The 17,704-nt window shown below is 41.5% G+C and overlaps 3 protein-coding genes across 5 annotated transcripts in view; 1 reads left to right on the top strand and 2 right to left on the bottom strand.

Annotated features, from left to right (window-relative positions):
* Nucleotides 1-504: 504 nt before the first annotated feature.
* TADA2B (transcriptional adaptor 2B) lies at nucleotides 505-8,447 on the bottom strand. Its single transcript, XM_067556432.1, has 2 exons — nucleotides 8,178-8,447; nucleotides 505-5,246 (listed from the first exon to the last, which is right to left on the bottom strand). Exons 1-2 carry the CDS (start codon nucleotides 8,445-8,447, stop codon nucleotides 4,254-4,256), a joined length of 1,263 nt encoding a protein of 420 aa, XP_067412533.1. The 3' UTR covers nucleotides 505-4,253.
* A 354-nt stretch (nucleotides 8,448-8,801) lies between these two features.
* On the top strand, nucleotides 8,802-10,771 carry CFAP184 (cilia and flagella associated protein 184). The gene is made up of 2 exons (XM_067556431.1): nucleotides 8,802-9,765; nucleotides 10,082-10,771. The coding sequence occupies exons 1-2, from the start codon at nucleotides 8,875-8,877 to the stop codon at nucleotides 10,625-10,627; spliced, it is 1,437 nt and encodes a 478-aa protein (XP_067412532.1). The 5' UTR covers nucleotides 8,802-8,874; the 3' UTR covers nucleotides 10,628-10,771.
* A 5,300-nt stretch (nucleotides 10,772-16,071) lies between these two features.
* TBC1D14 (TBC1 domain family member 14) overlaps nucleotides 16,072-17,704 on the bottom strand; it is a 101,844-nt gene continuing 100,211 nt past the window's right edge. For all 3 annotated transcript variants that reach the window (XM_067556428.1, XM_067556430.1, XM_067556429.1), the window contains one exon: nucleotides 16,072-16,454. In XM_067556428.1, the coding sequence (XP_067412529.1) occupies nucleotides 16,389-16,454 (66 nt within the window). In that variant the 3' untranslated portion in view covers nucleotides 16,072-16,388. The remainder of the gene's footprint in view (nucleotides 16,455-17,704) is intronic.

The raw sequence follows: 17,704 nt of genomic DNA, 5'->3' as shown, positions 1-17,704 counted from the left end.
GCAATCAGGTAGCAGCAAAGACAGCATTTTTCTTCTGCATAGTAACATTTCAAACCTGTATTAGGCAATGTTCAGTTGTAAACTTTTGAAAGAACCACCATAACAATTTGTTGAGTTAAACATTTCAGAGTTATAAACTACCTCCATTGCCGAGGTGTTCATAACTGTAGTAAAAAGTTGACCCCAGCTCTTTTTGAGGCATCAGCAGCGTGCTTACAGTCATTGGGGTGTAAGACAGAAAACGGTACTTGAATAGAGGGTATTCCTCTGATTACTGCACTCTCACACTAGCCTTCTCCAGGGAGGAGAAGAATTATTTGCCTTTTTGAAGTGATGCAGTTAAAAGCTACTACAAAACATTCTGGAAGTTTAATTCTCCCTTTATTTCTCCAGCTTGTTTCCTCTCTTTCCCTTCCCCCCAGCTGTAGAAGAACAAATTCACAAGCACTGCTACTTGCAGGAGTCTTAATTGCCTTTCCTTAAAATACAGGCTCCATCACTAACAACAATGAAAAAGACTTTATTAATGTAAAAACAACTCATTTATAGATACACCTTAACAGATTTCTTCCCATCGTGATGTGCACAATGCCCCCCATAAGTTAGGTTTTACATGATTGCAGCAGAGGCAGTTGTGGGTATAGCACAGCTCTACCAAAGCACACTTCAAATGAATGCAATATTTGTTTTTATTTAAGAAAAGCCTTTTGAACTGAATATACTTCAACAGCTGCTATCTTCCTTCTTTGCAGTATGATGTTATAATTTAAGAGTAGTTGGGGTACATGCAAAAGCATCCTGCAAGAAATGTATTAAAAAAGGAAAAACTGAGTGACAACATATGCCAGCCCTACAGAAGAAAACATGGTAAAGTGCTTAGGCCAAGGTTGTTGCTGTGCTCTGATTTATGCAAGTCTCCTAGAACCATTCCAGCATCTTGAACAGCTACCGCATATTGGGGAGGGTTTTCCTCCTTGTGGCATATTTGTACAAGCCCCCCAGCAGCAAGAAGTGCTAAAATCACAGCTGATTAGTTAGTACACATTTGTAAAAGGAGGGTGAATGTTTTGTCGTCATTACCCAATCAGCTTTTTTTTAAAACAAGGCCTGATGGGAACTTGATTGATCACAGTAGATGTACAGTGGTAGGGCTAAACTAGAATAGTATACTTAAAGTAGAAGATATCACGGTGCTTGTAGTACAAGGTAAGTACTCTAAATACCAGCTCAACTGTCACAGTTTGGGCTCATTTCAACTCTTATCCTGACAGACAATTTAATTTGAGGCATCCACTGAAAGTCAAAAATAGTATTTTAAACAGTTCATTATAAATTAGCAACATGCAAGTTAGGATTAATTCAGCAGAAGAAAGGATATATATACACACATATAATGGTATGGTTTGGAAAGCCATTATGAAATACTACTCTCAGTCACCCTCCACCCAAGAAAAGCAATATAGTTTCAGTTAGTTAGAATAAGTGCAGGGCCCACGGCAGGAGTTCACTCATAACAAAAGGAGGACTTAGGCTAGGAGATCAATTTCATATGAAGACACTAAACAGCAGTATCCTCTAACACAAATCATCTTTAAATAAAAGGATAGTTGACAATGAAACCTTACTTCTAGGGATGCCCTTTCCAAAGGATTAGCGTTCACTCTTGCACCCTTGAATCTGCTTCCAGGGTTGAAATAAGTATATCCATAGTTTTCATACATTAAAAATACTTTATTTTACATTCATTCAGATCTTCAATAAGTTATGTCTAGCACCAAAGTAACATTTTTGGAAGGGCTGAGGAATTAAGAAACTACGAAGTGTAAATGCAGAAGAGCTGATTTATACAATGTTTAGTTAAATCATTGAGAGCTTAGAAGCCTGATTCTTTTAGTTATCCATCAAATGGTCTTTGGAATACTGCTTCAGTTAAACCCACTAAGAGTTGTGTCAGAGCACCTTAGAAGTATAAAAGTGATGTAGATTTAAAAACTACTAAATGAAACAGTTACTTATGCAGCTGAGGTTCCAGAATACTGAATGTATGGTAATGGTACATCATCCAGATAACAGGGTTTACAAACTGAAAGGAAGAACCAACCACCTAATCCAGTACCATTCTTGAAAACAGAGAGAGCTTGAAAATATCCTTCCTCTTTTCCATGTCCTACTTACATGGAACTTAAATCCTGGTTTGTAGTATCTGAACTTGTGCATGCACAGAAAGATACATAAAACAAGTGATGGAGGTGGTTCTCAAAACTGTTGAGCACATTGCAGTCACTTAAACTGCAACAACAAGAAGTGGGACTTGACAATTCTGTCTTAAGTATTTCTTAACAAGCCATTTACAGTTCTGACAAACAAAGCATTACACAGCTGGAGATATAGCCTTTGCCTTTCTGAAAAGGCTTAATACCACAAGCTCAAGAAAAAGGCACCACACATTCCCTTGGAAATGCTGGCTTTGTACTAAATACTCCTTTCTTATTAGTACTCACTGTTAACACTGTTTTGGTAATGCTAGATACTAAGTGTTTAGCATTCACTCTGCAGCTTGAAAGTTTACATATTTTGGTGGTTACTTCACTGTTCACTGCATGAAATATAAAAACAAGTGTTAAGAAGCTCTGATAGCTCAATTATTTTTCTAGTTAACCTATTAAATCTTCAAGTCCCAATTTTCAGAATGCCTGCCTTCCAAACACATCATCAAGTTAGCTTACTATTAGACCTTCCCTGTTTGGAAAGGTTTGTAAGGAAGAAAAGCCAGCAAGAATGCAGGGAACAAGGAATTAAAAACCAAAAAACCCCCGAAACCAACCTTAAATAGCACCTAGTTCCCTGCCTTTTGCAAGAATGTCAGCTATACCCAGTTTTTTGTAGGGTTTTTTTTATTTGCTACGTTCAGGTATTTGTAATGAAAAATCCTGCTTCACTTCTTCAGATTCTTTTCCTGCTACCACTAAGAATTTGATACTTAGGAACAACATTTTATTGATCAGATACGTCTCTTGTATGCTCTAGTTAGGGAGAGAAACTTGTGCTTGTTCCAAGCATAAAACTCAGACTGTACCCCTTTAAAAAAAAAGCTACCTACCAGGCTGGTATGTCACATTTTCAGTGATATCACACTATTTGTATGAAGTAGACCAAGTAGCAGATTAAGAGTTCTGCTGCCATTTCCAATACATCTCAAAGTATTTTAAACAAAATATGTGTGCAATGGGTAACATGTATGGCTTGATTTAGTTTCATATTTTTAAGCAGCCAGGAACTTCAGCTGCAAGTTTGAAGTAGCTCCCATGTTTTTACAATCTCAGTGGTTTGTATGTCAGTATTAGATGAAAACATACAAGCAACTGACCAGATTCAAAAGAACATTACACTTCCCTGGACCAGTTAAGCCCCCTTGTGCACAGAGTACAGGAAGGGAACTTTGTTGCCATTGAATTATCCGTCTGCCACTGGAGTTCTCCATAAGGTCTATGCCAGCACAGACTCTGGAGTCAATCTGCCTGCCTAAAAGGCAATTCAATGTGAAAATAAGTCTTTAATAATCTGTTCCACGAGGCAAGTGACTGGAAGCAACTTATTCACCATGTTCCATGTCCCTGTTCCATTCCTATTGACTCACCACCTCTTGCATTTTCTGTATGTGCTCACACCACTCTACCACAATATAGGTACTTGTTACTGAGTAAAGGGTGCTGGAAACTAAGCAGTATTCACAAAAATGCTCACTTCAAGTGTTCTGTACTTCACAGCTCAGGATTTTAGTTAAGTTTCCCTTGGCTACCAGCACCATGAAGAGAGACCAATACAAGAGAGGCTCCACCAAAAGAATGCTTCCCTCCTCTACCCCAAAACAAACAAATGTTGCACTAATCACTCTTCTGTCCAACAGTAGAGAGCATAACAACTAGCCTTAGGCTACTGGACTTGAATAAAACAAAGTATGAAGATATCCATTCCAATAATGTTCCAAAATGATTAAATCTGATCCACCTCATCTGGAATGAATATTTAGCTGCAAATTCTTCATCTTAAAGTACTTGACTTTAAGATTACACAAGAAGATAGTTTGGTATTTTCCATGATCCAATGTAAGAGAGTCCTTTTGGACCAAGGATTGTAAATACTCATATTTTACAGGAGAAATCCTATCTTTGGGGAGGGAGAGACAGTAACAATCATTTGGCCCAAGATGAGCCATATGTTCACACTGACTCAGCTTTTGAATCAGACGTGTTTCATGAAGCATCCCTAGATATCCAGCCACTTTCTGTTAGGAAGTTTAAAATCCTTTTCTTTAGTACCTTGTCCAAGTAACTGGGAAGGCGACTTTTTGAAGGAATACCCTGTCTTTTTTGGAGATGGTCTTTAATAATTATAGTTTTCACAGTTACATAACGTGCTGGACTCAAATTTAGAGAGCTACAGAGCACTTTCTCTCTGTCTGATAAGAGTTCAAAGCCAGGCAGATTTTCAATTGCAGCAAATTCCCCATCCTTGCCATCTTCCTTTCCTCTCTTGGAACTGGCTATGTTTTTATTCTCCTTCCTCTTCTCCCGTTTATGTCTAGCTGCCTCATACTCTGCTGATTCTTCCATTTTGGTTATTCCATTTCGACGGTACCGCTGCAGTTCTCGAATCTTTGCTCGAAGTATCCTCTCCTTGTGCATGTTCTCAAAGAAGTCTTCAAACTCCTTACAAGACATGAATTGATAGAGAGGCCTCAGTTTTAGCCTCAACTCCTTTTCTTCTTTTGTGATCTTCCGTTTTGGAGTTTTTTCCTTGTCCTTTTTATCCTTCCCCAGAAAGGCAGGTACTAGATTATAATCTCGTGCAATGTTCTTTCGCCGCTGCCTCTCCTTAAGTTTTCTTACATACATATCAACGTGAGCTCTTTTTAATTCTATTTCCACATCATCATCATCATAGTTCACTGAAAGGCCACTGATCAGAGTCTCAGCATCTTGGTCATACTCAATCTCATAGTCATCTCGAAGTGGCATATACCCCAACTGCTGCTGTTCTGCCACTGTTATGTCCAAAGGTGGGAGGGGTGTGGTCAGACTAGGAGAAAGTGGACCACCACTGGGACAAGTATGATCTGTCACTCTGTTAGGGATAGTGTCAGGGATGCAGGCTTTTCCAAGGTTGCCATGGATATACATGCTTACATAGTGTTCCATCACTTCCTGGGGAGTTCGGGATGCTCCAACATGAGCAGCCATATCCTCCTAGAAGGAGAAAGTTAAGGAAATTAGTGATAGTTTGACTTCTTAGCTCAGTTCTAAAATGCACCCAATTATATCTCATGTTTTCCCCACACACAACAACCTGAAATACATTTGTTTTTCCAGCAATATTTAGGTTAACCATTCTAGTGTGGGTTCACACTATCTTCTTCTAGTCCAGTCTAAAGTCCACCCCACCTACAATATCTCTTTATTCCACCAAGATGTTTCCTCAATCTAGCTAGATTTCTAAAAGGTATACAGATGCCGACAGCACCTCAGTGCCTAAGCTCTAAGACAAATGCTACTAATAGTATTCCATGAAGCTGGCAACAGAGTATTAATGCAGTGACCTATATTAGTTTCTCAATGAATCCCAAGGCACCGTCAGGAAGTGACATCCTCAGGGTCAACACCAGATATAGTTCTCCCATGTCTCAGTATCAAGTGCAGTTTAACAGCATTGTAATATTCCTGAAATCTAGCAAAAAAGTAGAGTACTTCCACTGGTTGAATCATGTGTCAAAATCCTCTGGGGGGAAAAAGTTAATGCATCACTTTGCAGAGTATAACAGAGGTTCAAACAATCCCATTCTTTCAGCCTGGTTGGCGCACAGTGTAAGAAATATAAGTGGAGACCATTCAACTCATAAAGGTTGTTTCCATGACTCAGGTCCTTCCTCCCAACAGGGTTTCATACCTTCTTCACTCCAACATTTTACAGAAGAGGAACAAGATTACAACACTGAAACTGTATAAATGTAAACAAATGAGAGGCCTAAGTCTAGTACACTCGCAACGTGTGTATGTGGTGGTTTAGCTAGAGAAACATGGAATAAGAAGAGAGGAAATTCTAAACAAATTTTTAAAAAGCGTTTCCTCCTGCATAAGTTGGTAGCAATTTTTCTAAGCAAGTTTGGATACAAAATTCAGTTCTCTAAAGAGTTTAAAATTGTACCAGCATTTGAAGATGGAATTCAATAATTAAAATATGAAATAGAGATACTTAGTTCTTTAAATGTAATTCCTAATACAGCCTTAGCCACGCAGTCAAAACCAATGCCTCAGTATCTAAATTTTGGTTTTGCTCATTTGGAAGTGGAAGTTCAATACTTAGATACTGTCTTTCTCACCTGTGTTCTATGTAAGATTATTGCTTGCAAGTCTCCGCAAGAGTAGTTTGTTGGGTAACAAAAAGCCACAGCCATCACAATAATAAGTATTTAATAGGGCTAGTAAGAATTTCAAAGAGAGAAAAGACTTGCCCTCATATTTATGAAAAAAAATGGGATGTGGAGAAGGGCACTAAACAGTATAAGCTCAGATGAGTTAAGGTATCTTGCTATCTTTCTGAAGAGGCCTGTTTCAAGCTATTATCAATATAAATGGTGATTGAATTGGCTTCGTATATAGTACCAAAACAATGAAAGTTTTGTTAGTGTAGATTAAGAAGGGTGTGTATGTGACCTGACAGTTGTGACATAGTGGAGTGAAAAATGTAAACACAATGAAGACAGCTGTGATGAGAATAGGGAACAAAAGAGGAAAGAGTCAAATCTGCAATGAACCTGGGGTGGGGGAGTTGTGTAAAAAGGTAAATCTTTACTGTTGTTTTTTAGCTGATAGATTCTGTTGTATGTTTTTGGTCAAGTGCTTCCTTTACCAGAATCTCCCCTGCACATACTTAGTTATTGTGCAATTTGTAGCTATTTTTGGTTACTATTTCTCCTCCTATACACACACAAAAGCTATGGACTATGAAACAGTACAGAAAGAAAGGCAGGTTGTCGGACATAAAACTTGACTGACCCTTTCTGAAAGCAGTGTTGTTGATGGGTCAATTTTAGATTTAAAGAAAAGAAAGAAGAAGAAAAAAACCCCAAGGTTTCACAAAAGTTTTTATCAAGAAAGTATTCTTATTTTAGCTATTTAATAGAGACTGACTTCAGACACTCCCCTGCAGTGTGTGTTTCTCAGGGCATGAGAATATTTAAAAAATGATGTTACTCACACCTTGCACACTATCCTAAAACAAACAGATGCTTTTGTCAACATGATTAATAGTTAATGCTAACTTTTAAAGTGTCAATGTTTCAAAGTTATCATTTCCTTGAGATGAAGGAAGAAGTTGACACCTCCAAGCTACTATTTTGGCTCCTGCAGACTCAGCAAGACAGCTCAGCAACACTTTGCTCAGGTTTTCTTCGCAGCTGTAATAACTAGAAATTGAATATTCGCTGCCAGACACTCCCTGAAATGGAAACCTTAAGTTGGGCCAAGACTGTGTCTCACGACCTGAAAGTTGTTGTATGGGCCCTCGCTAGCTATCAACTCCAACACCTGTGCCTGACAGTCAGAATGACTGACTATATACACCCCCATAGAGAAGTGAAATTTGTCCAGCCACAGCATAAACAGTGCGAGCAAGTCTGATGGCGTGGAGAGCGTTGAGGTCTCAGTGATCGCAGATGCAATTAGAAGCCAACAGACAGACTACACATTTTAAAGCCTCAGGGATTTTAAGCAGCCCATGAAGCGGCGCTGAGCGAAGGGCGGGCGGGAGCAGCTGGCTGTCAGTACCTAGACGCCGTACAGCGAACACGCTGCACAGGAGATGGACGGGCGGCGGGATACAGCTAGATCAGCCCCATGGGGAGCTGTGGAGCTCATTATACGGAGCGGGAGATGACAGAAACTGCATCGGCATCCCGAGCAGCCTCGGCCGGAGCGCTGGCACACCCCACTGAGGAGCGTCCCAGGCCCCAACGCAGCCTTAACCCAGATGACGCGCCGACCCCGGGGCCGGCTCTCTGACAAGCCCACGGCTTGACAGGCCAGCGCAGCGCTGGGTCCCGGGGTTGCCAGGCCGGACGGACGGGGAGAGGGGCTGAGAACTCCACGTCCCCCTGCACTGCCCGGCGGCCGCTCTCTTACCCAGTTGCCGAAGCCGAACTGCTCGATCGCGTCCAGCAGCAGCTGCTCCTCCCGGCTGCTCCAGCTGCCCTCGGCCTCGGCCCCCCAGAGGGTGAAGCGGCCGCCGTCCACCAGCTGATAGCCGTGCCATCGGCGGTGCGGCCCGATCTCGGCGCCGGCCGAAAAGCAGTCCGGGCAGAGCTCGATGTCGGCGCACTCGGTGCAACGGAAACGCAGCGAGCTCACCTCAGCCAGACAGTACACGCAGTACTTCTTCCCCAGTTCCGCCATCTTACCCCGCCCGCCGCGCCGCCCCGCGCACGCGCGGCACCGCCCCCACCCAGGGACGGCCAATGGCAGCGCGCCCAAGGGGCGGGAACCCGCAATGGGAACCCAATGGAGCCGAACAATCGGACACGCCCCTTCGTAAATTCAGCCAATAGGATGAGGGAAACGGGGCGCGGCGAAAACCCGAAGACCAATAGAAATCGAGGCTCTGTGTCCGTCCGCCTCCGCTACAACCAATCAAGTAGGCGACCCAGAGCAGCCCTTTCGCAGAGTGGCTCCGCCGGGAAGGGGCGGGCTGCTCCTTCCATTGGCTGAACGAGTCCAGTCTTGTTGCCGTGGCAACATGGACAGGTAAACAACGAGGCGAGTGGGTCTGAGACGGACGCGTCCGAAGCAAGCTGCGGGCCGGGGCCAGGGCTCAGCTGAGGGGATGGAGGAGGCGGGGGCCGAGGCTCAGGCCCCTGTGGAGGCAGAGGAGCTGGCGCCCGTCCTGGAGGAGCCGGCGGTCGAAGAGGAGGTACCGGAGGAGGCCGGCGGCGATAGTCCCCTTGAGCAGCCGGCGAGGGAGGAGGCTGCCGCGGAGGAGGGGGCGGCAGAGCCGGAGGATGGGGCGGGCCCGGAGCCACCTTCGCCGGCTGTTGAGGGAAGCCCCGAGGCAGAGGCAGGAGCCATCGAGGAGGCGCCCACCAGCGCCAGCTTCTCGGCGGGCGAGGCGGAGGAGCCGCCCCCCCTGCAGGTGGGGGAAGCGCTAAGCCCCCGCGAGAGCTGGGGGGAGGCGCGGGCCGCAGCGAGCCTGCCCCTGCTGGAGCCGGGCAGCCCCGCCGACGAGGAAGAGGAGGAGGAAGAGGCAGCGACGCAGGAGGCGGCGGAGGAGGAGCAGCGGCGGCGCGCGGAGCTGACGGAGCAGCACCGCCTCCTGCTGGCCGAGCTCGAGCGCACGCGCCGCTACAACGGGCACCTGCAGTTCAAGCTGTACGAGCTCTTCCGCAAGAAGAAGGGCGAGGAGCCGCCCCGTGCGGAGCTGGAGGAGCTCATCTCCGACAAGGAGCAGCGCTACGGCCGCTACCTGGCCATGCTGGAGGAGCTGAGGGGCCAGCTGGCCGAACAGAGGGCCTGGTACCAGCTCCAGATAGACGCCCTGGAGCAGCGCTGCACGAAGAAGCTGGACCAGGTGAACGCCGACTGGCTCGCCTTCCAGGCCTGCAAGAAAGAAGTGGCCGTCTTCACTATGGGCCACCAGCTGGGAAGGAAGGAAGCTGCCCTTAAGGAGGTGGAGCACATCCAAGCCAAGGAGCAGCGTAAAGAGAGCGAGATGAGGGAGGTAAGGCTGCACCTGCAGCATAGGACATGCATTTCCAGAACAGTGGCCATGAAACCTAGCTAACGGGTCCTCCAGCCTATTGGAGTACCTTCCACTCTAACAGATATAGCCTCCACTTTGGCCCAGATTGATAAAAGTAGCTAAGCACCTAAAACTGTAGCAGCCATGTAGTGCCATTTTCGAAAGCAGTTAAGGACCTACCACCTACTAAAAGTCAATGGAAAAAGCTTTATACTTTGTCATGTATAAGGGGAAGGAGGCCAGCTACTGACAGTTTAGAAAAGCTAATAAATCTTTCTAATTTTTACCATTCTAGGTCCGCCTGGAAAACATTAAGCTGAAGCATAGGATTGAAAAGCTTGAAGCAAGTCTGAAAGCTCAAGAGGAGCTGGCAGAAGGGCTGCACCTCATAGACTTTGAGCAGCTGAAGATAGAGAATCAGACATACAATGAGAAAATAGAGGAGCGCAATGAAGAGCTTCTGAAGCTCCGGAAGAAGATCACTAACACAGTGCAAGTCCTGACCCAGCTCAAAGAAAAACTGCAGTTTGTAGAAGCTCAGAATCAAGACCAAAGGTCGCAGCTGATGGAGACTGAGGTACTGGTGGCCCACAAAAGAGAGATTCTGACCAAAACAAAACAGGCTAGGGATAGTTTACGGATACACAACCTGAAGTTGCGTCAGAAGTGTGGGCTTCTCGGAAGTGAGGCACTGCTGCGGGACTTCGAAAACAAGGTGGATGCTGCTGAGGTGCTAAGTCAGCAGCTGGAGATGCTGAAACGTCACCATGCTGGACTCATCCTTACTTGCAAAGCAGTCAAGAAAAAAATCAAGGAAGCTAAATCCTTTCTACCGAAATGAGGATTTTGGGAGAGAAGAAAAGGAGGTTAAAAGACAGAAAAACAAAAACTGAGGACTTTAGTTTTAGTCTCAAATATTTTTCATGTAGAGGCTTGGTATATAGTAAAAGGGTGAAATATTTCTCAATTTCACATCTAATAGAAACTGTGTTTCTACAGTCTGTTAATGTTATACATTCCATCAGGAGACTGCCAGAAAGTACACCTTTTTCAGTGGTTCATGAAGAAACCAAACGTATTTGGCTAACTACTCTTATCATATTGATATATTTTAAGCATGCATTTAGAGCACGCACGCACACACACACACACTTCTAATCTTTGGCAGCATCGCCTTGTGGTATAAGCAAAAAACTAAGTCAGATACCCTCAAAGTCCTGGCTCTGCCTCTAACTCACTGTATGGCCATAGCAAGCTGTTCACCTCCCCCCCCCCCCCAACTCTAAAATTAGGTGTACTTACCTACTTCGGTCTCAGACATTTTGAAGATTAATTTTTGTAAAACTCTGAGGCTATAAAGTGACATATATAGATTGTAAATAATGCAATTTATCAGTGTTCTGATTAAGAATGGAAGAGGACAGGAGCTTGTTTTAGTATTAATACATGGGAACTGTCTTGTATTTTATATGCACAATACAGTGTACAGGTATTAACTAACCTAGTTATCCTCAAGCTATGGTTAGTGAAGCACCAGTGATGTGCAGAGTTTTCCCTATTGTTCCACAGAATTAAACATTTTGACAGTCAAGCAATGCAGAGTTGAAAGGGCGATCCATGAAAAGTTCTCATGATGTTTGCCGAATGAAAGCTAGAGAACGATGGACGTTAATGAATCCTTAATCATCTGTGAGGGAGTTGACTTATTGGCCATTGATGGATGGAAAATCCCTGAAGAGGGCAGAGCTGGAAAGCTTTCTCAGCCCACACACAGCATGCATTGGGTCTAGTAAGTAATGAGCAGCTAGTGACTGACTTTTTTTCTGGTTTCTAAAGCTGGAAGGAATGTCTGTACAGTAGTGAAATATTAATGTGACTCAGAACAGTGGCAGGGAGTTTAAGTTCAGTACTTAGACAGCAAGATGACAAGCAGTTTTAACATTGGCATTTATATACTAAGGCAATAGCCACCTTAGAAATACTTCACATGGAGATCTAAACCTCTCCTAACCCCAGTAAGTCATGCTGGTTCATCTGTGGATTTAGTACAGATCCTAAACTGCTCAAGTTGTGATGCAATAATCATCAGACATATCAGTTTCAAGTCCTGCACATGTTCAACATACTTGGATGGTTTCTGAGAAATGACAGTGTCCTGAGATTCTAATTCCAAAATGAACAACAAATATTCTTGCCTTCTCAGTAACAGTCCAGTGCACTAAATCTTGGTTAGAATCAACAAACTTATTCTGAAGTTGCTTAGCTAAGATATGAAAGAGAAGACAAAAAAAGCATTAAGAAGCTCCACAAGTGTTTACAACTAGTTTTTCTAAGTGGTCTCTGAAGTAACTTTTCTGAATCACCTCAACATTTGAAAAAAATTGATATCACACCTAAAAAAAATTCTCAGTGGGGACAGGGGGAATTGAGTTCATAAAGGAAAGCTGGTCATTTTATTACTGAAAGCACAAAGCTTGGTCTTCTATCATGGAAAGATGACAGTCTCAGAGAACAATCCTACACAGGCTTGTAACAGACTAGATGACACGGTATGTTTTGCATTTCTCTGATTAGTTTGATTTGATGATGCCCCTTAAAGTCATGTTGTTTTTCAAAATTGTTAGAGATGCAGCAAAACAATTCAGCTATACTAAATCCCCCATTTTTATGTCTATTGAATCTTTAGTAGCTCTGCTAAATATCCTGTAATGATGAGAGACTACCAAGTAGGTTGCTAACTGCAGCAAAACATCACTATCTAGTCTAAGGTGTTCTCTCTCACACTTTCCTTTAGTTGCGGTTTAAGAAAAAAGGGACAGTGTCAAAAAAGCCATTTTCTTTAAAGACTATAAAGCAAGGGCTAACATTCCTTTCACTTTTAGGTACATCTAGCCTGGGGGAGGAAGGGATAGTACAGGGAAAAAAGGCAGGGATCATCCAGAAGCTCTTCTGTGTTGGGGTTTGACATGTGACTGGGCTACGGGAATAATTTAGGGAGCAAATGCACTCTGAAGCTGTTAGAAACAAACATTCACTTATGTTTCATGCAGCTTCCTTGGAATTTCTTTTCTCATTGTGTCCCAATGTTGGGAGGACTAACAATTACTGAGGAAATTAACTGGAAACTGACATTAGATTCAGTAGATCCACTCTCTGTTCCACTCATAGGGGAAAGTACAATATGGCAACTACACAGAAACTGTTAAATCTGAAAATCCTTTTCTTTGTAAACCTAATGTGCCAGTATGTGCTAGCTGAGAAAAAGGAAACAACTTTAAGTTTTTTCAAGCAGACTGGGATTATAGCAGTCAGAACACGGAAGGGAAAATAAAGCCAGTTTTAAAAATATATACTATGAAATTATAGCATATGCAAAGTTGTGCTTTCTATTTCATTCAGTGGATAGAATCAGGAGGAGGATATGATTCCTTGTCAACAGGTTGTGTATAGGTATATAAACTCAGGAACTTTGGCCTGGATTACACGGTAATTTACACCAGGTGATCTAGATAACTTTACATGACTTTATTTAATAAAACCATATTTACAGTTCAAAAAGGTTCCAGTTTAATACACTTACCTAAACAAAAATTGATAACCATACATAAAACAAACATGATATGCAGGGAGTGTATCAATAGTTCTTTAATATCAATCTAGTATTTAAAACATTCAAAAATAGAAGCCATTATAAAGTACCTTTCAAAATGAAATTCTTTACTAAATGATACATTTTGACTATTACTGATTGAAGTTGCAAAATTTTTTGTTTTATTGTTAAGTGCAGGTTGCACAAAATCCCAAACCTTTTTGCACTCTTTCTAGTTTCTCTTATTTGCTGCATGTAAAATGAAAGTTGCAGACTTCTGAATTATTGCAGCATTTTATTTTATTTTTAAACCTATGGGGAAAAAAGGCAGCTCTATTTTGATGGAGGGTGCTGAAATAGGGAAATCTCAATGCATCATGTTACACATACCCTTAAACACCTGAACAAATAAAATCAAGTTGGCAAAATCTGGTATGCAATCCCTGAATTTATTATGAAAACCTTTCTTAATAGCTAATTAACAGATTTGGTATGCTGTCAGAAACTTAAAAACGTATAGTACCAAATAATTCTATTCCATTATTACACATGCCAACAGCATTATCAAAATTCAAGCGTATTTTCAAATCAAGTACATTGAAAAGTTGAAACAACTGCATCTTTAGGCAGGTGAAAATTTTTCCCAAATAGTTTCTTTTTTAAACAAACTGTGCAAAGCTCCTTATTGCATTGCTTTTCTTCATTACTTAAAGAACATACCTTTAAAAGTACACAAAGAAATCAATTAGAAAATATATACATCTTCTAAGAACAAAAAAATAAATCACAGAACAAAATAATTACATCTGCAAGTAACTAACAGTGCACAAGTGCTGCAGCAGGCCTTTTTCCACAGCCAAGCCCATTTTCAGTATTAACATTCATCATCTTATTAGGTGGGGACAAAATGAGATCAGATTGGGGATGGCTGCTATATATCCAGTGGCTAAACAATGCATTCTAATTAGGTAGGTGAACCAAGTTCTGACATACTTGGTTCAAAAGGACCTACAAATTAAGTTGCAATGAAGACTAAGTTACAGTTTTAAAGCCAGTCACAGTACCATCTAATTGGATGTACACCAAGAATAAAGTTGGTCTACATAAGTTTAATAAACCATGTAAATGTATAGTGCAAATGTTCTGGATGTTAGGCCTCTCTACACACCTTCACAAAAAGGCGTATCTGTTACATTAAAACAATAATGTGAATCAAAAGGTGCTGACTTTCCAACTTTCTATTGCACTTCACAGCATCTACAATGTCATGAGAGGACCAAAGCTAAACAATTTCTGATGAGAGAACAGAAATAATGCCATTCTGATGCCCGGACATTTACCTTCACAAGAATTTAACTATGTTGCCAATTACTGAAGAAATCAATGGCAAGCACCAGAAACAAGCTAAGTAGCTAATTATGGTAGGTATACAAAGTGAAGAAGGGGAAGAGAGGCCAAAGAGGTAACAGACTTACAAGCTGCATTTGCATTGCTTACTCTTTGAAGTGACAGAATCCTGAAGCACTTATTTGGAAAAACCAGCATTGCATTTTAAGCTTTTTAAAGATTACAGTCAAAATACCACTTAAGAAAAATATATTACTGTACTAACATAGTATTTTGCATGTATCCTATAATCATTTTACATTATACACTGAATGTACTTGGTATTCAATAGTGTATGTAAGTATACCTCCACTTTTAATCCAGTTCTTTCCTCTATACTTGTGTTTCTGACAACATCAGAGCAGCCAGCATAAAGACAGACTGAAGGGTGATGGTGAACATAAGAGTCAAAGTTAGAGAGGATTCAGAAATTCCCATTTACAGGTATCAAATACATATTGCTTCAGTTATTTTTCCTTTTCAGTGTTGAAATTCATATTATTTATAAAGCATTTTAGGCCACACAGCTTTTTGTCTAGTGTACAATGTAAATCATGGGTACTTATGATTTACAATCAAACATTCAGTTGATGAAGGCAGAGAAAATTTTAGCTATATAACGGAAATATGCAACTGCAGTTTGCCATCTGCGTAACTTGCTCAAGTGTAGTATCATGTTAAAGGCTGGTTTTAAAATACCATTATCCTCAAAAAGAACTAGATCTATGAATGGATTTTATTCATTCTATTAGCATGTTATCATTTCTTAACACTTTCCCCAGCAAACCTCACTTACTAATTACCATTTACTAGCATCTTACTTCTGTTCAACAGGAGAATGGGAATAAGCCAATGAGAAATAATGCTATAGTAATACTACAGATCAGCCCTTGAAGAGCTTAGTACCCAGTGGGATTAATGTGGCACTTTCCCACTGCATCCATATTGGGAAACACTGTTGCAAGGCAGGTTGGAAATGGACTCTGCTGCTGTACTGCTACTCTGACTCTTCCCCCTTCCTAGTTTTTAAGAATATTTTCTACTTACCAGGGTGTTTTTGCTTTGTCTTTGTTTTGAGTTAAGGGGATGGAATGTAGTTCTATTTTAATTTAATGATCTCTTTGGTAAATGAGGCATAGAGCTTTTAAAAATACAGGACATTTCTAAGGAAATAGTCCTTACCTCACTTACCTATATATTACAGCACCAGTTACTGAACAGGTTCTCCAAATCCAGCTACTCTTATGGATGTATAGTCTGGTTAAGAATCAAACTGGGGAGTAGCTGTCAAAGCAACTCAGACTGTTACAAATATTTAAAAATACTTATATTGAAATAAAAAAGGCAAACTTAAAATTGCCTGGTTTCATTGCCTTCATTAAAAGTGCAGAATGTATAATGCTGTCCACAGCAAACAAACACTCATTCTAGTAAGCTTCTTAAGGCTAGGCCGTGGTTTCATCACTTAAAGTTTTGTGGGGTTTTTTCTCTTTAAGGCCATTTCCAGTGCTAAACAAAACTCAAAACAACACACTTAACTGCAGCTCTACGTACTGAGTTCAGCTTGACATACATTTGCCACTTTACATTCTTTTCCCTTGGATGTCAATTTGAGGCAATCATAGTTTCAGTGTTTGAGTGAAGGGCTTCCTCTTTCCACTTCCCGGTTGTCTTTCTGCAGGGCAACCAATACCTAGACATTTCAAAAAAGGGAGTTGGGAGGAAGAAAACACACACAATTAAATTAAAAATATGCTTCAACACACATTTGGTTACAGTGCACAAACAAGCTATTGCATGATTTCCCCATTCTGTTACCTCTGAGCAAGAATATTTAAAGAACAAATTATTTTTAAAAAGTTTCAAACTTTGAAAGCGCCTCTGCATTGAATGGGAGGTCTCAAATACTGCTAACATTACAAGACTTTGGGGCACTCTGCCATGTTGACACTGTCATTTTCCATCCCATTTGACAAGGTACAAAATCTAAGGTAAGAAAAAGAAAACATGGACTATGAAGCCTAGAGACTGGGTTCTCCACTTCTTGTAATGATTATAGTGGAACATCTATTTCTGTCACCAGAAATTGCCTGAGAAAAAAACATTACCAAAATGAATCTTAATTGTGTAAGGCTGTAGTGAATAAATGTTATGTTAGAAGATGACAGTGGTAGCAATAACTATCAAAGAAGAGGACTGAGTTACTGAGATCTCCATTCAAAACCCAAATAGTACTGCACTGATTACCTTGTCTAGGTCAAGCCATTCAGCTACCACATTTATACATTGTAGTTTGGACACACAAACATTTTTTGCAGGACACGAACTGTTTGTGGTTGCCAGCTTGGCTTAACAAAGGTTGGCTTAACAAAGAAGTCTTTGGTGAACTTAAACACAAAAAAGAAGCTTACAAGAAGTAGAAGCTTGGTCAGATGACTAGGGAGGAGTATAAAAATGCTGCTCGAACATGCAGGAATGAAATCAGGAAGGCCAAAGCACAATTGGAGTTGCAGCTAGCAAGGGACGTCAAGGGGAACAAGGAGGGTTTCTACAGGTATGTTACCAACAAGAGGAAGATTAGGGAAAGTGTGGGCCCCTTACAGAATGGGGGAGGCAACCTAGTGACAGAGGATGTGGAGAAAGCTGATCAGGAACAGTCAACATGGATTCACCAAGGGAAAGTCATGCCTGACCAACCTGATTGCTTTCTATGAAGAGGTAACTGGCTCTGTGGATGTGGGGAAAACAGTGGACATGGTATACCTTGACTTTAGCAAAGCTTTTGATACGGTCTCTCTCAGTATTCTTATCAGCAAGTTAAAGTAGTATGGGTTGGATGAATGGACTATAAAATAGATAGAGAACTGGCTAGAGCATAGGGCTCAACGAGTAGTGATCAATGGCTCTATGTGTAGCTGGCAGCCGGTTACAAGCGGAGTGCCC

This window comes from Emydura macquarii, unplaced genomic scaffold (genome assembly GCF_026122565.2).
Source record: "Emydura macquarii macquarii isolate MOO-44397 ecotype Brisbane River unplaced genomic scaffold, CSIRO-AGI_Emac_v2 contig_1768, whole genome shotgun sequence".
Taxonomy (NCBI): domain Eukaryota; kingdom Metazoa; phylum Chordata; order Testudines; family Chelidae; genus Emydura; species Emydura macquarii.
Note: the sequence above shows the minus strand (reverse complement) of the source record. Positions and strands in the feature narration are given on the sequence as shown.

Bases quoted from the DNA above. Each gene is read 5' to 3' on its own strand.
- CFAP184 (XM_067556431.1), top strand. From the start codon at position 8,875: ATGGAGGAGGCGGGGGCCGAGGCTCAGGCCCCTGTGGAGGCAGAGGAG. The intron at 9,766-10,081 runs GTAAGGCTGCAC...TTACCATTCTAG, and splicing joins AAGAGAGCGAGATGAGGGAG to GTCCGCCTGGAAAACATTAA.
- TADA2B (XM_067556432.1), bottom strand. From the start codon at position 8,447: ATGGCGGAACTGGGGAAGAAGTACTGCGTGTACTGTCTGGCTGAGGTG. The intron at 5,247-8,177 runs GTAAGAGAGCGG...TTCTCCTTCTAG, and splicing joins AGTTCGGCTTCGGCAACTGG to GAGGATATGGCTGCTCATGT.